The sequence below is a fragment of the Teleopsis dalmanni genome, chromosome 1, assembly GCF_002237135.1.
Source record: "Teleopsis dalmanni isolate 2A chromosome 1, ASM223713v2, whole genome shotgun sequence".
NCBI lineage: Eukaryota > Metazoa > Arthropoda > Insecta > Diptera > Diopsidae > Teleopsis > Teleopsis dalmanni.
The window spans coordinates 13,266,986-13,293,542 of record NC_051846.1 but is presented as its reverse complement, the minus strand read 5'-3'; the positions used below and the strand labels follow the sequence as shown (position 1 = coordinate 13,293,542).

General features: G+C 30.6%; 4 protein-coding genes across 6 annotated transcripts in view; 1 reads left to right on the top strand and 3 right to left on the bottom strand.

The window, feature by feature from the left end:
- LOC119667020 (zinc transporter 1) overlaps nt 1–5,441 on the bottom strand; it is a 43,988-nt gene extending 38,547 nt beyond the window's left edge. Inside the window, exons 1-2 of one of the 3 annotated variants that reach the window (XM_038076316.1) lie at nt 5,426–5,441; nt 4,615–4,941 (exon numbers count right to left, since the gene is read on the bottom strand). The gene's annotated coding sequence lies outside the window, so the exon portion shown is untranslated. Of the gene's footprint in view, nt 1–4,614; nt 4,942–5,105; nt 5,283–5,425 lie in introns of those variants that run through there. The other 2 variants (XM_038076309.1, XM_038076321.1) reach the window with 2 other exon arrangements.
- Nucleotides 5,442–7,707: 2,266 nt separating this feature from the next.
- On the bottom strand, nt 7,708–14,223 carry LOC119674573. Its single transcript, XM_038085720.1, is given in 11 exon segments — nt 7,708–7,979; nt 8,043–8,201; nt 8,264–8,421; nt 8,494–8,669; nt 8,726–8,969; nt 8,972–9,419; nt 10,414–10,501; nt 10,563–11,214; nt 11,295–13,271; nt 13,331–13,991; nt 14,047–14,223. Coding segments are annotated over 11 exon segments (4,899 nt in total). The 5' UTR covers nt 14,149–14,223; the 3' UTR covers nt 7,708–7,745.
- A 2,203-nt stretch (nt 14,224–16,426) lies between these two features.
- LOC119669369 (glycylpeptide N-tetradecanoyltransferase) lies at nt 16,427–18,639 on the bottom strand. Its single transcript, XM_038079226.1, has 3 exons — nt 18,172–18,639; nt 17,147–17,799; nt 16,427–17,083 (listed from the first exon to the last, which is right to left on the bottom strand). Exons 1-3 carry the CDS (start codon nt 18,347–18,349, stop codon nt 16,517–16,519), a joined length of 1,398 nt encoding a protein of 465 aa, XP_037935154.1. The 5' UTR covers nt 18,350–18,639; the 3' UTR covers nt 16,427–16,516.
- Nucleotides 18,640–21,616: 2,977 nt separating this feature from the next.
- LOC119672493 (UDP-glucuronic acid decarboxylase 1) lies at nt 21,617–24,375 on the top strand. Its single transcript, XM_038083551.1, has 3 exons — nt 21,617–21,872; nt 21,940–22,841; nt 23,786–24,375. Exons 2-3 carry the CDS (start codon nt 21,990–21,992, stop codon nt 24,326–24,328), a joined length of 1,395 nt encoding a protein of 464 aa, XP_037939479.1. The 5' UTR covers nt 21,617–21,872; nt 21,940–21,989; the 3' UTR covers nt 24,329–24,375.
- Nucleotides 24,376–26,557: the final 2,182 nt, after the last annotated feature.

The following is a 26,557-nucleotide window of genomic DNA, read 5'->3' as shown; positions in this document are numbered from 1 at the left end:
GGAGTTAATTAGGGTAAGTATGTTAGAGGATTAAATAGAGATTAAAATAAGAAAAACGTTTTGGCTTAAACTCCCTTAACATAAATAGTTACTCTATAAATCAATTATTTTTAAAAAATTTAACAGATACTAATTCATTATTGTAAATATGGAATAATAATAAATATTTGATGTTGCTTTTATAAGGGAATTTCAGAGCTGCATATGGATTAGGTGCTTCCTTATATGAGTAGATAAAAACGCATACAATATTATATGTTAGCTAACAAAATAATTTCAGTTTAAATTACTTTAAAATAAACATTCTGTATTGCAAAATATTGTATATCACCATAAATCACATTTACAATTATAAACAAAGTTGTTTGAGTTGGAAGTATTCTTTATTCTTTTAAAAAAAAATATATTTTATATTCAATATTGTTAGTCACAGTTTCAATCGTAAATCGTAACCAGCATTTTGCATAGTAAACATTTTTTATCTAACAATACTTTATCTTCTCAAATGGCGCATTTAGAACGCATCGTTGTAATTTCTAATAAGCAAAGTTACGATTAAAAAGTGTATTTATCCATATTCATTAAAAAGGAATATTGCTACGGTGAGCATTTTTAATTAATTGAAATATTAATACGCGGGCGGTTTGATAAGTCAGTGACTTTTTGAATTTCCCGCGCAGTTACTCCAAATGCAACAGTGCTGCCGTCAGCTGTAATCTCTCAGTAGGCAACTTTCTAATTTTGAGCAAGCTACGTCGTTCAGTTGGTGTTTGATAGCCGTTCAAAGCAGACAACAATTTCGTGTGCTGATTAAGCATTACGATCCCAAATCTACGAATTGGGCTACCCCATCCAGCATATTCACCAGATTTAGCCCCCTGCGACTATTTTCGATTTCCAAACCTAAAGAAATGGCGAAATTTGCTTTTTTCCATTTTCGTAAAATTTCACGAGACTGTCTGCTTTAAACGACTATCAAACACCAACTGAACGAAGTAGCTTGCTCAAAATTAAGAAGTTGCCCACTGGTAGATTACAGCTGACGGCAGCACTGTTGCATTTGGAGTAACTGCGCGGAAAACTCAAAAAGTCACTGACTTATCAAACCACCCCCGTATTTCACTTTTGCATAACAAAAAATATATTAATAATTTTTCATAACAGTTAGCGACCCTTTTAATTCTTCTTTATTTTAATTATTGATCTATAGATCATCTTAACTATTTATAATTTAATAAATTTAATTTTTAGTCAATTTTGAATTTATTTACATTGATATCAACGCATACATACGTCTCTAGAAGTCTCTATGCTCGTAATAGTAATAATAACTTGGTGATCCATTTGAAATTTAAAATAAATAAAGGAAAGTAATCTTTCCTGTAGATATTAAAATACGTATATATGTATATTCGATAAACCCCACCCAATCCCAAATCCAATCTCACTTCCTAATAATGCCATTCCCTCCCACACAACCATTACCCATCAACATACTAACCCATCTATTCGACATGTAATTTCTATAATGTCATCTTGAAAGTCATGAAAGTGGTTTATTGAACTTGTATACAAAGTTAAGTTCCGTGTTATATGAGTGTCAAATATGTTTTTGCTATACTTGCATTATGATGACAAAAAATTTCATGTCATCATTATGTTAAGTAAGCAGAATATTTAAATAGTGTTTTAGTCTGATTACCTGACCACTATTTAACAATGTAGTCTGCATAAAGCCGTTTCAAAACCATTTACTCTTAAAATACACCGCTATTCTTAATATAATAATTACAATTAATTAATTAATTATTAAAGCTATGACAAGAATGGTACATATGTTTTGGTAAAAGTTTTGTGTTTGATGATAGAAACGGTTTTCATAGATACGCGGTTTTTTGTTGGGTGTTTCACATATCGTGTATGAAAATTCTGTTTCCTTGCAGATTTACATTTTTGCGTAGTTGTTTATATTCACGGTTGCCACTTATGGTACTTTAGTACCAAAATTGGTACTTTTTTTTTCCGTTTGGTACTCTGGTACTAATGTTCAAAAAATGGTACATTTTCGGCGACCCAACTTTATTGTGGATATTGTATTGTTTTATACTTTTTGTACATTTTATATAAATTGTATTTTCTTATAAAAAGACAATAGAAAAATTTTGGACCTTTTTTTACAGAACTGGTACCTTTTTAAACCAATTTTGGTACAGAAAAAAATTTTCAAGTGGCAACCGTGTTTATATTACCAAAATATGTACATAAACAATATTAACAGAAATTTAAAAATGTTTAAAATGTGTTTTAACGAAAGAAATTTTTGTTGTGAACCCTATTGACTTCAATAAAAATTGAACCCATTCCACAATCCCACTTCCAAACAATTATCTGCCCTTACACACAACCAATACCCATCTACATCCTAACCCATGTATTCGTCTTGTAATTCCTTTTATACTATCTGCTTGACTCTTCTAGGGACCTCCTTTTTGGGAATCTTGGTCTACTCCAAAACCCCCGATTAAGTATAATGGGAGCTTTGAGTTTTGTTAGAAGTTCAATATGGTTTTCGAACCTCTGAGTTTTCCCTTATATGGTAACACAATGGGCCAATAGGTCTAATCGCACTTTTTTGCGGATCTTAACCAATTCTAAGACCTCCAAATAAATAGCATTTTATTCTTTGTCAGAGGTTAAACCTCCAAGGTTTTCCTTTTAAGGTAACACCTTGAGTCAATAGACCTAAGTGGATCCTTTTAGATCATCGGTATAACTTAACCTAATCTATCTGCTTTACACACCCCTGCGGGATTACAACAACAGCAAACGGGTGCTTCTCTGAACAAAACTTAATACCAATTTAAAATATAGGGATGACAAGCAACTGCGAAACGAGTTTTGATGAAACTTCTTTATATGACTGAAAATATAAAAATTATTATTAAATATTATAACGATTAAACGTAATTAAACAATTTCCACAATAATCATTACGAAAGTTCAAGGGAAAACATAAATTAATGAACTTTTTGAAGTTTTTTTGAATAATAAAATGTGTTTTAATTAAAAATTTAATTTTAACTTTACAATTTCTTAATGTGGAATATTGAAGCTAATAATTCTTAATTTTAACGAAGTTTTAAATTAGAAATTAAAAAAAAATAGACCGTGTCGACCAATTTCGTAAGTTTAAACATCTGTTTTTAGGAAAATATTAAAAAAGTTCTTTTTAATTTTTATAATTACTGTTTTATTGTTATATTCACGGCTTGCCTACAGAATTCATCTCATAATTAAGTCGAAAATTAACATGCTCAGACTACACAAATTAACTATTAATTCTCATTTGACTTGTTTAGTCACGTGTTTTTGTGATCAGCCGTTGAATAATCACGAAGCTTATGAGGAATACACAAATCAGTCACTGAGATGGGTGGGACTTTGCAGAAACCCTTCAGCTATCAAAGAGTAAAAGTGCCCAGATGCACTAACAAGGAAAAGGCTCAACATATTAAACATTATTAGGGTTTTTTATGTGAACTTTGAAATAAAATTATTTTTTCAAGATCCAAGCTATTAAAGAATAGAAAACATGTGCACATAGGTTGCATTTGAACGCAGTAGTCGTCAGCGCTTGAATAATACCTGATAAAATAAGTTCTAATGATCCAATGATTATTGAATTTTAATGAAGATGTCATCATTACCGATTTCAATGTGATTAGTCACTCAATTATCACACTTTTGCAGACGTGCCCATAAAAAGAAGAAGAATTCTTCTAATGCAATGAAGAATAATACCTGATAAAGCATATAATAACACTATTAGCTTCAATCAAAATAAGTTCTAATGATCCACAGATTATTGAATTTTAATGAAGATGTCATCATTACCGATTTTAATGTGATTAGTCACTCCATTATCACACTTTTGCAGACGTGCCCATAAAAAGAAGAAGAATTCTTTTTATGCTATGAAGAGTAATACCTGATGAAGCATATAATAACACTATTAGCTTCAATCAAAATAAGTTCTAATGATCTACAGATTATTGAGTTTTAAAGAAGATGTCATCATTACCGATTTCAATGTGATTAGTCCTTCAATTATCACACTTTTGCAGATGTACCCATAAGAAGAAGAAGAATTCTTCTAATGCAATGAAGAATAATACCTGATAAAGCATATAATAAAGCTATTAGCTTCAATCAAAATAAGTTCTAATGATCCAGTGATTATTGAGTTTTAATGAAGATGTCATCATTACCGATTTGAATGTGATTAGTCACTCAATTATCACTCTTTTGCAGACGTGCCCATAAAATGAAGAAGAATTATTTTTATGCAATGAAGAATAATACCTGATAAAGCATATAATAACACTATTAGCTTCAATCAAAATAAGTTCTAATGATCCAGTGATTATTGAGTTTTAATGAAAATGTCATCATTACCGATTTCAATGTGATTAGTCACTCAATTATCACACTTTTGCAGACGTGCTCAGACAACAATTCTCAAACGGCAGATTCGCATTTTTATTTAAATTGAATTAAAATAGTTTGTCCCTTATTCTATTGTTTATATATTATTCGATATTTCACAACACTTACCAATTTTGTTATTTTCCCAATTTCCTCGAAGTGTTGCTTTTATTCGGAGTTGAATTTTAAGTGCACGTAAAATTTTGCCTTTAAATATTCACAAATAATAATTTTTCCGCTTCAGCTTGACGATCGCGTTAGCGTTAAGCTTTGTGGTGGTTTGCAAGACGAACGTGAAGTACACCGGTGGAATTTTAACGTGTTGACGGCAGAACTCTGACAAAACCCAAACAACGCAGCGTCGTTGAGGTTGAGGTTGAGGGGAGGGCAGGTTGTTTGAAAAGTTGATGTTTCTTTGGTTGCGAGTGCAAAATGTTAAAACAAAAAGAACACAAACTGATTCATCACCAACGAACGAAAAGATAAATATATTTAAAATTCATATGAAATCAGTAAGCAAAAATATATAAACAAATCAATTAAAGAGCTAAGTAATTATTAAGGAAATTGCTTAATATATAAAAGTTGTTTTTAATGCACACTCTGCGCTGCCACCTTACCGTTGGGGCAGTTTATCAGTTTTATCCTCCAAACGGAAATGTAAATAGAAAAAGAAGCCAAAACCAAATGCACACAAAATGGCTTTGTCAATAGGAATTCAAGACAAAGATGAACAAAAAATTTAAAATCGCTTTTTTTTCTTTGAACACAATATTTTTTTTATATTTACTTTATAATTTAATAAAAATTCACTTTTTAACCGTATACGGAAATTATACGTTATGAAACATACACATCACTTTTACGTAATATACATTTAATTATATTTCACAAAAATTTCGCTAAAATTTGTATATATTCCATATTATATTGTATTTACTAATTTTTAAATCAAAAACTCCCGTCCTTAGTTTCTCTTACCACGACTGCTTTCTGAATGAAAAATGAAAATTCTTTGGTTTGTATTTACACCTCATTTTTTGACAACGAATGTCAACTGTGACATATGGACTTTGGATTTTAGAGTGACCAGCATATGAAAAATACAAAAAAATTTTGGGTACTGTGTGCAATAATCGATAAATATTAAAAGAAATTATAATAGGTCTGTTCCACGAGCTATTTGTAGTAAAATTCAAGTAAAACACACGTAAAGTACAAACTGAGAGCGTAACACAAATTAAGTGCCAAATTACGCTCTTTACACAGATTTTCATGGAACAGCTTTGTGTAAAGACTGGTGAGAATACTAGTGCCGTGCAAATAAACGATACAAAAATTTATAATCAAACCAAAACAGCTGATTCGAGTAAAATATGTGCAGAATTTTCAAATTTCAACAAGGATGTTACGTTCTCTCAGATGCTCTCATTTACTCGAAAATTTGCTAGTGAAACGCACTTATATATACACAGTGTTACTCAAAGTGGAACATACCTAATTTCACATTATAATCGATGATAGAATCTAGAAGATATTAATAGTATAATATTATAATATTATTAAAATTTAATACTACGTTTCTTACTTACTTAGAAACATTGAGCTTTTTGTTGTTACTTAAGGAATGGAAAAGAGCTTTTATGTGTCAAAAATTTCTAGTTGAAGAGCTTTTCTTTGTTTACATTTTAATTGTGAACAGCTGACATTAAATTTTGTATTATCAGAAGAAAATAATTCAACATAAAACACGCATGTAAATAATTTGATGCATAATATATATTATATTGTTCATAACATGAATGGAACAGTTGTTGCATATAGAAAAGTACGTCCAATGATTTATAAAAAAATATGAATTATTTCATTTTTAGTAAGTTTTATTTGAACTAATAATAATAATAATACTAATAACTTATAAATTAAAAATAAAATTCACTACATTAATAAAAAAATAAATATATAAAAAAAATTAAAAATAAAATACTCTACAACAATATTGATAATAAACAAAAAATTAAAAATTTAAAAATATATTGACTCGTCACGTTCGTTGCGGCCCTTTCGTGTGAATATTCTCGTTCCATCTTCAAAATTGATTAGTAGTCTATCAACTCTCTCTACCATCTTTTCATAAACCCTGTTTTTTTCCATTTTTTTTTCTGTTTTTTTTGTCGCCGCCCTCAGTCCACATATTTCCAATTCTTTTGTTTTTCCCTAATACTAATAACATTTTATTTTATTACAAATTTTGTTATAATTTTGGTCGAATTTTGTTTACTATATTTTAAAGTAAGTGAAAAAAGCACGGAAATTCTTTGTATGGTCAATGACATTAACTTAGTAAGTTAAGCTTACTAAGCAAGCAGTGGAAACGTACTGTAATAAGATGTTTGCATACGAACTGTAGACTCCAAGCATTTGGAGTCCGTTTATATATGGTTAGTTAAAAGTTTTGGTATATTTGTTTACTTTGTAAACGAATGTCCCATCAAAAATTAACACAATATCTCATTTCGACATATTTAAACCCAATGCTTAACAATAATGCATTATTTTTACCGGCGTAGTTAAGAATACATCACTAACTATATTAAATGAAACTAACTTTTAATAAAAGTCAGACTTTTTGGTTGTGTCTATTTTTATATGACGAAGTCAGCTTTAGTAATTAGTTTTAAGCTCAAAGTTGACTTCAACCATTAAAGTTTGTAATGTAAACATGATATAAGTTTACATTAACGCATTTAACTTAAAAAATGTTCAGCATAAGTACAATATTGATCATCTACGTAATATGGTTTCTCTGCAGACAATCAAATAATCGTTGGTCATTATATTTGTTGCTGTTTTCAACTTTTTTGACTTACATTAAAAGCAATAATAAATGTTGTAATCGATGATAAATTGATCGTCTCCATAAGACCCAAGTCACGAGGTCGTATGGAGACCTTTAACTAAGAGGAGCACAGGGCAACAAGAGCAGAAGTAGTTATTACTAAAACATATTGTATAAGGGTAACACAATGGGCCACCAATCCTAAGTATATCTTAAAGACCATCTTAATAATTTTATCCAGTATCTTTAATACTGACATCTATTAACCATTCTTTAAAATATTATTCTTTACCAACAATAAACCATTATTTTTTTTAATTATCAATTTTAATATTATCTCATTTTTAAAAATATAAATATTCAACAATTGTATTATCATTTTACAACATTTTTCTATAACATAAATAAATATAACATAATATCAAGTACGACGTTTAACAATAACCGCGTTAGCTAATTGAACAATTTTGTTAAAGTTGCTATTTGAATGAGCCCGCCAATACTTGCAACGTCCCCAAATCACAGCTGGATAATTTGGACTAGCTATGCCATGAAATATGCGTGCAATGTTACGTCCACTAAAAGCATTATCCGGATACATATTGATAATCGCATTAATATCACCTATAATGTAATCATCGGGCTCAGAGTTTGGCTGTTTGAAAATAAAAAATTTTATTAAATAAAACAAACTTTTCTGAAGTAATAAAAAACCGACCTCTGTTTCTAATTTTAAATCTTTTGGATAATCATTGCGGAAATATTCGCGTATAATTGCCTTCAATTGATCCGAACGATCATGCTTAAAGTTCTCTGATGCGCAAGGTCCATAACTATTATAGGATACCGATGACAAGCCATGGAATACATATTGCAACTGTTGCGAAAAAGAGATATAAACAGCCAGATTAAAATGTAAGCTTCTTCAAATTATTATACTTGTATTAATTGTGTTTTCTCCTGTTGGACTGCACGATTATAAAGCGTATCCAAAGCGTCATCGATTTCTTCAGATGTAAAATCTCCTGGTGCTTTAATGCGAAATCCTAGATCGTAGAAACTTACACTAATGGAAGAACGCGTTGATCTGCCATTTACTAATAGTGAATATAATAAAAATACATAACTATTAATATAAAATTATTAATTATAGAACTGCTAAAGATAACCTTGTATCCATTCCAAGTTTTTCAGCTGATACTTCACGACACCGCTATTCCAACCAATAGCAGCAGCAATATCTACAACAGAAAAGTTAATTATGTTCTCATCTTCTTTGAAAGTTTTATTCTTTATCTTTAAAGCAATGGCCATTGCAAGTGGTGGGCATTCTTTAGCTGCATACCTATTAAAAAATAATTAATTACAGTCACTTTTTTTTGAGTAATCTAGTAAGTTTACTTTAAATATTTCGCGCCACCATAAGAAATTACTTTAGCCATAACATAAGCTGAGCTCAGCACATTTATATTCCATCTCGTATCCAATTCCAAATAACATAATAACGTAGATATGTTTTCTTCTGGTATATCTAACGTTTCAACTGTGCTCTCCGTAGCAAATCCAATTTCATGTCCCTGACAAATACGCTGGTCATTTGCCAAAGAAATCGATCTAGTCATATATAATAATTTAAGCGGAGAACAAAGATGATATGGTTTAAGCATACTTGCCTTTTATTATTTTTATCGCAAGCGCAAGGCACAAAAACTTTTTGCAATAATTTTCTTATAACATGACGATCTATGGAGTTTGCATATATATGGCGACGTAATTCATTTTGATCGTTACCCTTAGAATCCAGAAATAGGTGACAATGTGATATTTTACCATCGCGTCCAGCGCGACCAATTTCTTGAACGTAGCTTTCGAAATTTCTCGGCATATTGTAATGTATCACTGCACGAATATCGGGCTTATTAATACCCATTCCGAAAGCTATAGTAGCTACTACAATTCTAAGTTCATTGCTCATAAAAGCATTTTGTATAGTGCGACGCCTGGATGCTGGCATGCCAGCATGATACGGTTCAGCTTGCCAATTCACTCGTTTCCTCTTATTTTTACTTGTTTTTTCTGGTTCATCTTTACGGTCCTATAATTCAGAACAATAATGTTACAAATATAGTCAATGTCAGTAGGGGTTTAAAAATAGAGAGACAAACTAGAGGACGTCAGCCTCCAGAGTAGCCTAAATTCATTGTATGTAAATTCTTTATAAGCCTCCAGAGTAGCCTCAATTCATTGTATGTAAATTTTTTACAAGCCGGTCTAGAAATTAGTAAGCAAAAAGTATCTCTTTCCGTCATGCGACTAGACTAGAAACCGTTCTACGTCTTGGAGCGATTCGTTGAGTTCAGCAACCAAATGCCGTTTACCATATCCAAAGCAGACTGCACAAGCAGATCCATCTGCTTTATGACAACAACCACAATGCGTGCTAACAATAACATTCAAACAAAAGTGGTGTACAGAATGATGTGATTGTCAAAATCAATATGGCTGCAGGTGCTTTCATTTATTAAGATATGGAATTACGGTCATATATACAATTCTACAAAATATTGCATATTCTATATCAGCACAAAGGCAAATACTCTAGCTTTTATTTGCATTCTATTTTATGCAAATAAAACATGGAAAAGCACCACAGGAATATAGTTTATATCGATTTGTGGACTAAAACATACAAAAGCATTAGAAGAAATTCAGAAACGCAAACAGGTCACACTCTCAAAAGAACATAGCAGTTTTACTTAACAAAGACTAACGTGGCAATGGCATCATCTAAGCGACCCAGTGTACCGATTATGCCATGAAAGAGAACATTGAAAAGCTAATTAAAATATACAAATTATAAATAAACGGACATTGTTACATATTCCCTTTAGACATTTTGTATTAAATTAATAAAATAAGTTCTACATGGAAAGATAGAATCAATACATAAGATTACAACGTCATTCTGCAGACTTTATCAAAAACTTGCCAATGAAGTGATAACAATTAGTAAAATTATAAGCGAAAATTAGTATTAATTATTAAGATAGCATTAATCCTGGCACTTTTATTAAAATTTAGAAACTTGCCTGCATAACAGTTCTCAGAAATCCAGCAATACGTTCGCATTCATCACGTCTCGTACAGTAGATAATAATGGATTGACACTGATCAAATCTAAACAATAAATTATAAAATGGATTATCGAGAATATTAACCGGTCACAATCTAAACTCACCTTTTGCTATTCAATAAATAAAGTAATGCATTATCTTTGTTTTCATCTTTTGATGCAGATAACACTAAGTTATCTGGTAGTGGTATGTCACTTATGATACCAAACTCAGGATCCGGTATGCCCAAATGATCGATTATGCTCATGCGCGCCGTTTTGGTTGCAGTTGCAGTTAAGCCAAGCACTGTTTTAATACCCAAATTATTCTTTAGAACTTTACAAACCATTAAATAGCTTGGTCGAAAATTATGACTCCATTGCGAGACACAGTGAACTTCATCAATACATGCAAAAGCTATCGGAGGCAGTTGTCTTAAAATAGAGCCAAAACCAGTGGAACGTTCACCAGCAACAACTGCTTCTGGCGATACCAGCAATATATCAATTTCCCCATTGCTTATCATCTGCAATACCTTGAGACGTTGTTGCGGGGTTTGGTTGGTGTGAAGGCAATGAGCGCGTAAAAAATGTGGCACTCCTGTGACTTGATCTTCCATAAGCGATACCAAAGGTGATATAACCAAAGTAATAGATTTCTTTTGTCGACTATACAAATAAGCGGGCAGTTGATAACACAATGATTTTCCACTACCTGTACTGAGTGTAACCAGTGTAGAGAGTCCAGATAGAATACGCATAATTGCGCGATCCTGACCTACACAAAATTTTAATATAAACAATTTTAAAATGTATTTTACTAGCTGTGTTACTGATAAATGAGATCAAATTGGTTACCTTTTCGAAAATTAGTGTGTCCAAACAAATGTAAAGCTTCTATTACTTCAGGGGTTACGTCTTTTACAGTTCCATCTGAATTTAAGTCATATAAAGCACCTACAGAATTTGAACTTTCTGTATTTTTAATTAGTCCAGCTTTTTCAAGAAAATCTTCAGGAATTTTGTGTCCAACATACTTCTTAATTGGAGAAATTTGTTCTGGATTATTATGTTCTTTTTCGCTCGTACCAGCTAATATATCTTGTAAATCTAAACTCTCTAATTCTTCATCTGTTTCAATGCTATTTTCACACTCTTTGTTCGTATCACTTTCCGAAAAATCTTCAGCATTATTCTCCTCTTGATCTTCACTCTTATTTCGGTATATAGCGGCATTACTAGATGCAGGTAATTTTGATATATTTCTGCTATGTACGGATATAGCTTTTTGTGATGCCATATGTTCTACTTCCTCCATTGTCGGAAACGGGGAAGGATCTTCTTCTATTTGCGCTGACAATGGTAACAACCCGTCACACTTTATTTTACAATTCTGTGCAAAATGGCCAGTTTGTCCACAAGTAAAGCACGTAAGTACACCTCCATCACAACCACCCATATCCATATCTGGACCAGTTAGCGCAGAAATTCGTTTCTTATGCTTCCACATTTTCTTTTTATATTTCGAATAGTTTATATTTTTCTTGCCACGAACAAATGTTTTCTTTTGTATATTTATTGAAACGAAATTCTCATTAAGTTTTCCACTCGCAATTTTAGCTTCCAGCTTTTTACGTGCAGCCTCACGTTTCTCATCTACAATAGGTCTTTGTTCGGCTCTTGATGAACTCGCTATATGTTCAAAGGTATTTATATAATTTTGCGCTACGTTGTCCGCTGCATCCAATTCCGATATTTTAATGCGTGGCATAGATGTAATAGAACTATTTTCCAAAGCAAGTGCATATTTTAAGTCGTCAGGATTTAATGGTTGTTCCTCTTGTTCTTCCGTTTCGCGAGCTTCCAACTCATTTGTATTTGCTTTCATCGACTTACGGTCTCTTTTTACAGTTGTTTTTTCCTTTTTGTTTTTGGAAGCACGAATCTTTTTATCCTTTGGTTCAGTAGAATTTTTCGGTTTTTTGGTGCGTTTAGCTGCAATAGTTTTTCTATTGGCTTTTGGTGCTTGATAGTCAGCATCTTTGTCGTCATCTGTAAAATCGTACTCAGTGGAAGTGTTTAGTCGATTCTTATTCGCCTCAGTATCGGAATTATTTTGGACATTCTTAGTATATGTAGTCCCAGTAGTTGCTCTTTTTTTCCTTAGTACTTGCTGGTCTGTACTTATGTCATCGTTTGCTGATTCGTCATTTGTGGTTGATGTATTCAGTGAGCTGTTTCGCTGTGCATTTTTGTTAACTTTTTTTGCACGTTTTGTTGTTGCAATTCTACTTTTCATAGGTGCATCTTTATTATCATCTGCCGGAACATCACATTCAGTTAAATTATTTACTTTTTCTGTTGATTCAGCATTTTTATTTTTATTTGTTGATATGTTTGTTAGATTTTTAAAAGCTTTAATGTTCTGCTCTTGTGAAGGGTCTATTTTGCGACGTTTTACAATGTGTCTTATTTCTTGTGATACGGTTTCCTCTCCACTATCAGAAACTACAGAATCAGAATCGCTTTTAACTGTTGTTTTCATTTGTTTAACAATTTTAAATGCAGGTTCGACAGCAGTGCTTCCAATTTGTGAATCCTCTTTTTTCAAGTTTGAAATTTCTAAGGAATTTATGCTTTTATCGCTTTGGATAATATTTGAAACATTTATATTTGATAAACCATAATGACGTTTCTCCTTAGTTGTATTTAAAACTAAATCTTTTTGGTCAGTCTTTAAGTTAACATTTTCAGATTTGGTATTAATAAATGCTGAATTCCTCTGCAGCCAACCTTCGTCGACATGAGTCTTTATGGCGTCTTTCGATTTGGCAGCTATAAATGTTAGAAATATTATAAAATAACTTGGAATAATCGTTAATAGTTTAACTTACACAATAGTAATTGGTTACTGGAAACTACAGTTGCTTGTTGCTCGTGAGCCTTTTTCAGCAGTATAGTCTCCAAATCGGGCAAATCTATATGTTTGTGACCGCTAGGTGTACTAATATTGCTTTGAGTTGAACGTAGTGATGTATCCAAATTTGAACGATTGAGAGATTTGCGGGGGTTTCGTTTTGAAAAGGAACTTGAACTAAAAAGCTTCATATTCAAGTTTGGTTTAAAAGATTTACTTTCCGATTTGGTAGCAGTAGCATTTGGTGTAGAACTAACATTTCTTCCCCAAGCTTTTTTATTAATATCGAGCTCTTCAACAGCCTCAAAATTTTTAATAACATGATTCTCGTTTACATTAACTACATTCGATATGGCGTTTGGTGTTGGTAGCTCTTGTAAATTGGTAAAGGATGCAGTATCATTACCAATATTATCTACTAATTTACTTATACTCGCAGATAAATTTGGTGCGGTGTTTATAAATTCTTCGTCGTTAAAATCACCAAAACTATTTTCTTCTGTTTGCGATATTTCCAACACATCAAATCCATCCTCTGTGAATACATCACTAAGAGTGTCTTCAAGAAATGAAGTTTTCAGTTTATAGTACATTTTATAGGAATCTCGAATTTCTCTAGGTGCTTCTTGTATATCATACTACAAAAAAAAAATTTATATTATTTATAAATCGCTAAACCACATTACCACATACCTTCGATGGAATTCTGCCATGTTTTTTTCGAAAATCCTTTTCCCAAACTTTTACACGCATTTTATATTTTTGATATTTTTTCTTAAATTCAGGCTCATTCATATTTAAACTACTTATATAAAATATAAAACAAGAACTAAGTGCACCAAAAGTTGTGTCTAAAAACGATATTTTCAATAAAATGTAACGTCAAAAAATGCGCGCAAAAAATATTTGCGCCATCTTTAGGTAAAAAAAATGAATATAAACATAAACAAACAAAATAAGGGGACACTAATACGACTTTATTAGTCTCCTATATTCAAATTGCAAGAGCGTTGCAGATGTCTGGTATATGTTATTCATAATTTTCTATATTAAACTATTTTAACAAAAGATTAAAAAAACCATTCTTTTTATACGCAATATTGGTTGATAAATAATATGTTAAGTAGTTATATACAAATTGTTAGTAACTTATTTGGTGATATTCGAGAAAGTTCTTTGTGGATGCACTCATAAACTGCAATACAGTGCCAATGAACAATTTCAATTTAAATTCATCATTGATTCAATGTGGATGTCATTAACCTTAGGGTAGAGGCTAAAAAGAAAGGTCAACAAACAAAAATTTAATTTAAATATTATTCAGATTATAAAAATAGTTTATTTAAATAGTTTAACTTTTAAAGCTTTAAATTCATTAACTATCCTTTCATTTCACAGCTAATATATTTAGTGCTTTTATGTAATCAGACATTATAATGGACAGATATTCAAAGATAATGTTAACCAAAAAAGAATAATAAAAATTTTTCTTAAAATTTAAAAAAAAATTTATTTAAATATTTTAGTCCATTACCGACATTACAATTACAATTTTATTAAAACTAATATGTTTTTGTACTTAAATGCATTTAGAAATTTTGATGGTTCAATGTTAATTTATTATTGAATATTTTTATCATTTTTACGTATAAATCAATTTCTACCAAATTTGTTGTAAACTAATTTGTGGTTTATTTTCGTATATATATACTTTATCATCCTACAAATACTTTCTGCTAAAGTATTTTTCTTCTGTCATACATCGTTTTCCCTCAATCGTCCTTCAGAGGAAGATACAGTTTTACGGCAAATCTCCGAGGTTCAACGTAAAAGCGAGTGAGTCATTTTTTGTAATGAAAATGCTTGAAAAACTATCTACTACATATGAGTACCAATAAATAAATATCTAAGCATAAGTTGTATATTTTCAATTGCCTATTAATAGAAGTAATCGGAGAATGCTGACTTATTTTATTTAGCGAAACGATCAGAATTACCATGCCATGGTGTGTTTGTTTACTGTATATGTACATACATGAACCATTTATTTGGAATTTTAAACAAATATGACCTGTTATGACAATTTTATTACTATTATGATAGTTTTGTAGGAGCCATGAGCAAAAAATATAATTATTATATTTATAATGTCTGTTTTTCAGTCAGTACAGAGAGCTGTTCTCACTATAGTCAACAATATGTTGAGTAACGCTCAAAGATTATCTTTTTATTTTCTTGTTAAAAAGGCACGCCTTAAAATTAATCATACTTGGTGCATGTTATGTGATCTATAACAATTCTTTGCTATACATAAGTAAACAATAAAAACTAAACATTTTAAATGAAAATTACTTCTATAGTATTTGTAGTTATTAGCCATTTGTACCTTATTGTTGTTGTTGTAACGCTCTCAAGGATCTGTTTGTGTAGTCTTTTTTGAATTTGGTGTATGGCTCTTGGCCGACGAACTCTACGAGTGGTTCTGGGACTTGGATCCGGTTGATCTTGGAACCCTTTATTGTTTCCTGCCTTACAGGTTTCGTTTTCTAGTTAAGGCTACAATAACAACAAAACCCCATTGGTTTTTCACCATTTAAAAGAACTAAAGAAAGTGTATGAGAGGTGAAATGACACGAGTTCCAACAACAACCGAATCTTTTCCGTATTTAGAACTGTAATTTCATTAAAGCTGTTTTCCTAAGTAAATATATTTCAATTATAAATAGTAAGAGTAATGAATCAGCAATAAACGATTCAATATTTTTATTTACTTAATTTATAAAAATATTTAATGTTTTTCCAATTATATGACATCGTCCTTTCATTAGACGTATTGTAAATATTTAGTTCATATTAAATATGTATATTATTATTTTTATGGAACATTCTAAACAAAATAGAAATCGAAACCTTATGAAATCTTTATTTCTAAAACCTCTACAATCTGTAAAAACCTGTAAAAAAACAACTTTGAAGTATTTTAAATAGAAAGTTTTATTTATTATATATATAATAGAATTTAAAAAAACTATGCATATTCAACTTACAATTCTCGTATTACAGATTAAAAAAGTTATTTAAAGCATTTTATTTAAACGAATTAATTCATTTGCTTACTAAGAGGTACAACAAAATATGTGCTTGAATACGATTTAATAGCTTTCTACATCAAAATCAAAGCAATATCTTCTGGTTTCATTGCTGGACATCTCCAATTATACAAATAATATTGCAAGTTGCCATCACCGGTGCCAAACTTTAGTGGCGTTAAAAATAGCTTGTTTTCCATCAAATCTAATGCATTAAAAACATCCATACTTATACTTCGTGCAGATATCAAAGCATCATTCATAAGCTCCAACCAGGGAGTAGCAGTCGAAACATTATAAAAAGAATAAGCTGCTCTTATAGTCTTGTGCACTGGATGGTGCATTACAGATGAAGGCAGGCAATAATAGCTAGCCATATCAGTGATATCCCCGTTTTCATTTTCAACAATGAAACAGTCAATTATGCCATCTCTAGGTGTAAACCAATGACGAAACTCCTCTTTAGAAAATACAGGACATAATGAATACTTCTTAAGATACTCATTGAGCAGTTTGTGTGCTTTATCCATGTCTTTAGATTCGATACGACGATAACCTTTCGTTTTAGGTCTATCCGGTAATTTATAAAGTTTAATAGTTCGTTGCATAGTCATATTACGAGCCAAATGTGAAAATTTCACCTAAATGAAAATGTGTTTCGATTAGAAAAACAATGTTTTTTAGTATAGTAATAATAAATATACCTCAACTAGTTTTTTTGGGTTTAAGGAACGATGCCAATAACGACATGTAGATACTGGTTTTGGTAAAACTACACCTGCAGTGTAAGCAGCTTGAAAAATTCCAGTTAAATTAACACGACGAGTTATTTCACGAATTAGTACTGGAGCTACTCGTTTACTTCGTAGCTTTTTGTGCACACAAAGGAAATTTATTTCTACTATTTTTAGTATTTTTTCGTATGCACGTAATTTACTCGGTATTGCAGATATAAACCCAACTAAACGCCCCGATTTTACTACGCGTACGCCAACATGCCAGTCACGTTTCCAACCTGGAGGTTGTAACGACCACTTAAGAAATTCTGGCTGGTAATCAAAACGAAACATCGCATCATCATCTTCAACATAGTTCTCATTTAATAAAGTATATAACTCAATAAGATCCGCTGAGCTTGTCAAGTCCAATGTATCCCATTTAAAACCATCAGGGAGTGTGTATGGATCTGGCTTAATGTCTGAAATGTCTTTATCTGGTTCAATGCACTCATTTGTAGTTATGTCTTCATTTAGTTTTGGCACAGGCTGCGTGGACCAAAATGCAAACTGCTTGCTAACTCGATTGCCCGATACTGCTTCTGATACTGCTTGTAATAAATTTCTTCGGTTCAATAGATCTATAAACCACAAAATCAATATATATATGTTTGCACTTTCAATTTAAATAATTATAAAATCAATATTTATAAATTGTCTTTCATTTTTTATGAAAGTATGCATCGACAGTTTTGTAACAAAAAGTTTTTCGTTGTTCAAGGGATGGGAGTTTAGTAGTTACACCCACCCTTAAAGTCATATTAAAACTTTTTGACAAAGAACGGCACGCGAGCATAAAATGATGACCCAAGCTTTATACTAATGTTATGAAATTGTTTTTTAATATGAAGTAGATATGAAGTGAAGGATTTTATTTCCAAAAAATATGTTTTAGTTACTTAGAAAAACACAGATGTTTTTATAAAGCATCTAGTTCTACAATAACAACTTACTTAAATCTGACGCTAGTCCAGCAATAGTTCTTGCTTCCTCTTGTTTTTTCACATCATCGTCATCCACTTTTTCGTCTACATTATCGGCTGCTACCTGATTATCTTCAACCGGTGACAACTCCCCACCTTGCACGTCGTCTGAACTTCTATCGCAATTTTCTGATGTTTGCTTTGGCATTTTGATGGTAGAATACGTTTTATTTAATGCGTAGTTTACAATATAATTTTAATATATTATTTCATTTGTTTCAAAAATATTCTCACAATATTAATAAAATGTGCCACTCTTTCACTATCTGGAAAAATTTGCACTGGCTGTTACGCTGTCACAAAGCTGTCAAGCAATTATAACAAATCACCGCCCGACTAATATTTTACACGGTTGCATTCACGCTATTGAATTGAATGTGGTGAAGATTAAAATATACTTAGGTAAGTATGTTGTCTTTTGTAGCAACACAAATTTTGATTATAATATTAATGGTAAATAAATTGATTATACAATATATAAATTGAAAGTAGACATCACAAAAGAACATTAAAAATTTAGCTATTACTATGAATTTCAAGACTTTTTAAAGAAAATTAAATTTGTATGCCTAAAATATTTGCATAATGAATAAAATTATGAAATAGCAGTTAAAAAAGCAACAAATATTTTTTTCTTATTGAATGTCAATATCGTACATTTCAAAGAAATGCATTTAATGAACATATCTGTGAGCGAAAGCTATTTCACAAAAATAATACTTGTAATTATTGTTTTAAGGAGAGTTAAAGGCGTGACTTTAGTGGCTTAATAATGTGGCACAATATCATATGACCCACGGAAACAATATAATATAGTAATGTTTGTTCTCTATCGAAAAATGCAAATCACGCAATATCATAATTTTTTAAGATTTCATATTTTGTGTTGACAGCTATACTGACGTTTCTTGTTTTGCATTAACTTTCTATTCTTTTCTTTGTCATAATTAAAATGATTGCGGAGTACTCTCAAACTCAAACTATTTTATTCAAACTTCTGTTTTATATTTAGTGTATATATTCCATATTCAATTGCTTAAATTTTAAAAACAACAATAATAAGTAAGGGCCATGTTATGCAGAGTGTCTCGGGCACGGCAAATTACGCTCTTTCGGGCTATGCCGAAAATGCATGTTATGCAGAGTGTCACATCAGTATTGCCAATTTTGTATTTTTACTACTTCTTGGTTGTGCCTAAATTTAAAAGGGAATTTAGATATGCTCACTTTCAATTTGCCACCAAAAATAACTCGCATGAAAAAACTCATAGAGGCTGTAATAAAATGTTAATTTATTATTATATTATCTTATAATAATTGTTAATAGTACTTACGCGTTTCTTTAAAATCGGGAAATGTAATAATTATATTATTAGAGATTTATAAAAAAAATGCTGTGTTGCTTACCGCCATCTTTTCTCCAAAACGTACTAGAATTGTAGTAGTTTGCTCCTAAAAGGCGCAAATTTTGAAATTTATTACTAAACAACACTGTTTTGCCTTAGTGCCGGGGCACAAATACGCCGGCTCTCATGCCGGTGTTTGAACGGCCATATTGTTTTTTCTCTCATTCTCAAATTTAAAATTTGCATTGAAAACAACAACAATTGTACTCATGCCGTGCCCGAGACACTCTGCATAACATGGCCCTAAGGGCCATGTTATGCAGAGTGTCTCGGGCACGGCAAATTACGCTCTTTCGGGCTATGCCGAAAATGCATGTTATGCAGAGTGTCACATCAGTATTGCCAATTTTGTATTTTTACTACTTCTTGGTTGTGCCTAAATTTAAAAGGGAATTTAGATATGCTCACTTTCAATTTGCCACCAAAAATAACTCGCATGAAAAAACTCATAGAGGCTGTAATAAAATGTTAATTTATTATTATATTATCTTATAATAATTGTTAATAGTACTTACGCGTTTCTTTAAAATCGGGAAATGTAATAATTATATTATTAGAGATTTATAAAAAAAATGCTGTGTTGCTTACCGCCATCTTTTCTCCAAAACGTACTAGAATTGTAGTAGTTTGCTCCTAAAAGGCGCAAATTTTGAAATTTATTACTAAACAACACTGTTTTGCCTTAGTGCCGGGGCACAAATACGCCGGCTCTCATGCCGGTGTTTGAACGGCCATATTGTTTTTTCTCTCATTCTCAAATTTAAAATTTGCATTGAAAACAACAACAATTGTACTCATGCCGTGCCCGAGACACTCTGCATAACATGGCCCTAACAAGTAACATATAAAGTAAAGTAATAAGTAACATATAATCAACTTTCGTAAGATGTTAAAAATTTTAAATGCAACTGTATTCAAAGTTGACATCATTTCAATTACTTTATGAAGTATTTACATTATTAGTTATATGCAGAAGATAAATATTTCCTAAAAGTGTATGCAAAACTTTGAGTTTGTAACACATATTTAGTGAATATTCAGATTTTGTTAAATGTATCTGAAGATATTGATAATATACGAAGTATATTATTTTGTAGAAAAGTATTTTGGAGAAGCTTATAATATTGCTATAGATGATGACACTTATATTGCTGTTGATACGATTTAGTATTCGTATAATAGATAATACTCATAAGTGATATCAAATAATATATTTTTACTTCAAATTTAGCAGATCATAATTACTGATATTAATTTTAAGAGTAAAATATAATGAAATTAAATAAATAAAAGTTTTTTTATTATTATATAATACTATATACGATGTAATATTAAGTATATATTATTTTTGCACTATCTTTATTTTATATATTTTATCTCTTAAAATTTATTTTTGCTTAAAATTGTTCGTGATTTTTAACACTTGTAAATCTTGACTCTGTATTAGAATGTTTTAAGATATCATTCTCAATTAATGGATAATTATATGGTTTAAAATATGTCGAATATTTTTCAGGGGAAAAGCATTAATTGTTCACAGATTTAATCGAAAGAAACTTTGTATACGAGATTTTTAAAAATACCACTTAAAAAAAATTCGATATTGAATTAAATTACTTGATTTATCATGCAGTGTCAATATAAAATAATTGCATAAAATCAGTTCTTATAAAATTTTATACATAAATGTTTGAAAAAACTGATTTAAAAAATATAGCCGGTGAGTAACAAATAACATAAGTAATTTGCAACAAATTACTTACAAATTTACTTAATTTACTTACAAATTGAAACCTTAATGATCTTATAATTTTACTTAAATGATTTAAAGCCAAAAAATCAATTATTCTATTTATAGTTTTATATATCGTTTTAGTAATTTTTATATATATAGTTTATAATAGCATTATTCACCAAATGATTGATTTTTGTATATTATATTGTTTTTTCGTTTGCATGTAAACAAAAATCTTTCATAGCTGAAGATACGACGCCCATTTTCTTTGTAGATCGTAAACCAAAAACGAACTCAACACACCTGGTTCGCACTTATTTTTGCTAGCATTAGAAAATATTTGTGCCGCTACTGCCTTTTCAATCATCTGCTTTAAATCAGCTGTTTTATTATCAATTTTTATTTTTATATGTTTGTTTTTGTATCATCTTTTGGTTTGGTGTAAGTTGAAAATTTAATAGTTCAGTATTAACCGGCTTTTGACCCGTGAAGGGGAGATATTTTATCAACAATAACATTTCGTAATTCTGGTAAATAGTTGTGCATTAAAAAATATAAAATAAATCTAAACTATTTTGTTGGTTTTTCACTTTGTAGTACCTGCAGTGAACTATCTTATCATACCAAATGTTACGGGAAGCATTTTCATGATGACAACAGCACTTACCAAAAAAAGAATAAAGCTGTGTGTAATTGCTTTAGTAGTGCTATTAATACTTGTTTATTTTTATAAAACACTTGTGTTAACATCATCACTAGCGCAAACATTTCCACTTTCAGCGAGAAACAAAGAATACAATGACAATTATGAAGTTTCACAGCAACTTAATAGTCCCACCGATTTACAAAACGACTTACATGCGATATATGAAAATCAACAAAAATTACTACGTCAACAGCGTATCGAATTACAAAAAGCACAGGAACAGTTGTCAAGAATGGAAGAAAAAATACGCACCTTGGAGGCTACCTCACCACGAAAATATCAAAAAGTTAAATATTTGAATTATAAGAATCGTAAACGTATACTCATCACTGGGGGCGCGGGTTTTGTTGGCTCACATTTGGTAGACACGCTTATGATACAAGGCCACGAAGTTATTGTGGTGGATAATTTCTTCACTGGTCGTAAGCGAAATGTGGAACATTGGTTGGGTCATGAAAACTTTGAATTAATTCATCACGACATTGTTAATCCATTATTTATTGAAGTAGATGAAATTTATCACTTAGCCTCACCAGCTTCACCACCACACTACATGTACAATCCTGTGAAAACAATTAAAACAAATACGATGGGAACCATCAATGTGTTGGGATTAGCCAAGCGTGTTATGGCTAAAGTTTTAATAGCTAGTACTTCTGAAGTTTATGGTGATCCAACCGAACATCCTCAATCAGAAACTTATTGGGGTCATGTCAATCCAATTGGGCCACGTGCTTGCTATGATGAAGGCAAACGTGTATCTGAAACATTAAGTTACGCTTATGCAAAGCAGGTGAGTTAAAAGGATGCTACGTTAGAAGAAGTAATAGAATATGTGTTAGAATAATGAATACAACCAGTTGACATCAACAAGAGTTATTATTATTTTTATAAAGCTTTTAAATTGGTCAGTCTTCAGGTCAAATTAATCATTCATCTCCGTTTAATTGCAGCTATTCGGTGGTATATCACCCAAACAAATAACTCTGTAGCAAGGAGTATTGAATACCTGTGGTGTGCAGAGCCAATTGAATTAGGAGAGAATAATTATTTATCATTTAATTTTAAATTAATAGTGGAATTCTTCTATATATTCTATTTCACAAATATAATTTTTATTAATTAAATATATTATATATATACATTGAATCTTTTAACTTCTGCGAGAAGCATAGGACCGCAAATAGATTAACCCATATGAATTCCTTATGAATTTTCAAATGTTCATCTGGCAGGTTCGAGGATTAATTATTATTAAAATTAAAGTAAATCTAACAGCGTTTGTGACATCTTCTCTATATCTTTAATTAACAATTTTGATCGCATTTATTTATAGGCTAAGAACTTTTCGAATAAATTATTTGTCTCATATATGATTGATTGTTGATAAAAAAGAAGTTGTTCTTCTCCTTCGTCAATCGATAAAATTTTAAATTAAAAGGTTAATGATTTGTGTTCTGGAGATAAGATTAAAAGTGTAGCAGTAACATAATAAAAATTGGCAATCCACAGAATTTCTATTTACGGAAGTTATGATAAATTAGACGAGCCCAATTTTGTACTTTTGTTATTTTTTTTTTAACGACACAATTTTCTGTTGTCAACTGATGATTGATAATTTAACAAAAAATTTAAAATAAAAAAATAAAATAAAAAAAAAATGAATGAAAAACATATCAATTAACGATTTTAATCATTTAATTTTTTCTTTTTTGTATTTTTGATTTATTTAAAAAGGAAAAGGTACAAGTGCGCGTGGCGCGTATCTTCAACACATATGGACCACGTATGCATATGAATGATGGACGAGTGGTTTCCAATTTTATACTGCAAGCTTTGCGAAATGAAACAATTACAGTTTATGGCAATGGCAAGCAAACGCGATCATTTCAATATGTTACAGATTTGGTGGATGGCCTTATAGCACTGATGGCTTCCAATTATACACAGCCCATTAATTTGGGCAATCCTGTAGAACACACCATTGAAGAATTCGCTGTGATAATCAGGCAATTGGTTGGTGGAAAAAGTGAGATAAAACAATCTGAAGCAGTGGAAGATGATCCACAACGTCGTAAACCAGATATTACACGGGCCAAACGTTATCTGAACTGGGAACCGAAAGTACCATTGAAATCTGGACTGCTTAAAACTATAAATTATTTTCGAAACGAATTGGAGAGATCGGATCGATTTCAAGAGAATTCAAAGAAATATTTTGAATCACCAGATATATTACGTAGTCAGAGTAGATATATATTTAACCCTGGTAATGTTTAGAAGCAATCTACTTAGAAATTTTTTATACACAAAATTGGTTAGTAATTAGGAAATAATTTTTTTATACAAATTTATGTAGAAACTTATTAAAATTTATCTAGTCTGTAAATATTGTAATGTAATGTATATAGAAAATGATTTGAAAAACAATTACTTTTATTTTATTTCATTTTTTCTATTCTTCATATATGAATATAAAGTAATTAGATGTGCTAGTTTTACTTATGTAGTTTCGCTAGAGTTTAGAAGTATTGAATATAATAGTACGTGGATTGTACAGATAATTTATTTAAAACAGTAACTCATATTCTATCGCAGGAATATTTGTGATTTAATTTTTTTTTATAAAATAATTGCTTTAAAATTCATTAAATATTTTTATTTATTTTTTTATTTAAACCTATATCACCTAATCTATTGTTTTTCTGTTTTATTTCACAATGCTTATAGGCTAATTTTTATTGCATTGATAATTTGTACTTGAAGGAGGATTTTCTTTATGTTTTTATATAAATAAGTCTAAATCAATTGTTTTTATTATTTATTATAAAATTTACAAATTGAGCACTTCATTAGCGTTTAAGAAATATTTAACAGTTCGTTCTATGCTTTTTTCAATTCTATAAAACTATAAAAACGACATTGTAATCATAAGTTATTTCTCGCAAAAAAAAAAAATTTTTTAAAAATTTTGTAAATGTATTTAAATTTCTTAAAATAAAACAAAATTAAATTAATTTTTATTATAAGCTATAGTCTCTGTTTTGCTTTTAAAACTGCAATCGATGGTATTAATTTCACGGATAGTCTTATAAGAACCGCAACAGCAGTGCACCGAAGTCTTATTGTGGAATTACTTAGTTCATAATAAAGTTTTTGACTGATAAAGCGACTGACGGGATACTTCAAGTAACCGCCAGACTAAAGAGCCATAACTCTTTATAACTACAAAAAAAAAGTGGTTCCTAGGAATTTATAACAGAGCGGAAGTTGTTAGTAACTTAACGTGATAGATCTGTATGGGATGATATGCTTATAAACAGATGGCTTTTCAGTTACTGTTTGGACTGGATCCTCAACTCATGTCTGATATATTTAAATTTTCCCCGAAACACATTCTGAGCTTCTTTCATAAGGTTGAATATCTTCTGTTCGGTTACGGTCAGTTGTTACCGCAAAAGATCTATTCAAGTACTGCTAGAATATATCTAGACAAAGCTCAGAATCATTATTTGCTAATTTCAAAACAGAAATAATCATTTAATCAATTATAAAAGATAGTCTATAGATAGAGCTTCTTTCATAAGGTTGAATATCTTCTGTTCGGTTACGGCAAGTTGTTATCGCAAAAGATCTATTCAAGTACTGCTAGAATATATCTAGACAAAGCTCACACACACAGAATCATTATTTGCTAATTTCAAAACAGAAATAATCATTTAATCAATTATAAAAGATAAGTTCAAGGTGGATTAACAAATCATTAAATCAATTTAAACTAAACTTTGATCAACAATATATCTAAATTGTAAGGATGGGAGGGATATGTATGTATATATACATATATTATACCCAAACCATCTTTAAATATGATTATGACTCTATGCTCATGTAGAAACCTTTTGGAATCTTCTGTTTACTAGTGGTATAATCCTTTATGAGAATGATTATCTTCATTTAAGTTAGCTTCAATTAAAATCTCACTCATCCTTAATCCAGTTTCGTTTTTTAAACAATTCCTTTTCCTTTAACACTTCATTTACCCAACAATATTAAACCCATGTGTACTTCTGTGTAATACCTTTCTTGTTATCTGCTATGTATGTCTCCTCGGGTTATCACAACAACAACACAGTTTCCACTAATATTTCCTTTAACTGATGTTAAAGGAAACTCTTTTTGTATTATTGTTGTATTATCTTCGATTCAAAACTTCCTTCCTTCCTTCATCACATGTCATAGATAAATAATAGGCTCTCAATGAAATCTTAATAGGTCTTTTGTTCTACAAGAACCTGATGCAAATTCGCATTCAAATAGAGCATATGTATATGTGGATTTTTTAGTCATATGATTCAAGGAGAACAGAAGCTGACGCAATATATCTTTACAGGTGCCTCTGCTGCGTGCGTGCCTTCTCCAGTCTTCTCCTTCTCCAGTACATCAAGCCCGGTTAGTGCTCTCTCAACTTGATCACTCCACCGGATACACGGTTTATCTCTGCGCCAG

Coding starts and splice junctions, on each gene's coding strand:
- LOC119672493 (XM_038083551.1), top strand. CDS start 21,990: ATGATGACAACAGCACTTACCAAAAAAAGAATAAAGCTGTGTGTAATT. Junction 22,842..23,785: donor GTTACGCTTATGCAAAGCAG/GTGAGTTAAAAG, acceptor TTATTTAAAAAG/GAAAAGGTACAAGTGCGCGT.
- LOC119669369 (XM_038079226.1), bottom strand. CDS start 18,349: ATGCCAAAGCAAACATCAGAAAATTGCGATAGAAGTTCAGACGACGTG. Junction 17,800..18,171: donor TGGACTAGCGTCAGATTTAA/GTAAGTTGTTAT, acceptor TGTGGTTTATAG/ATCTATTGAACCGAAGAAAT. Junction 17,084..17,146: donor ACCCAAAAAAACTAGTTGAG/GTATATTTATTA, acceptor ATTTTCATTTAG/GTGAAATTTTCACATTTGGC.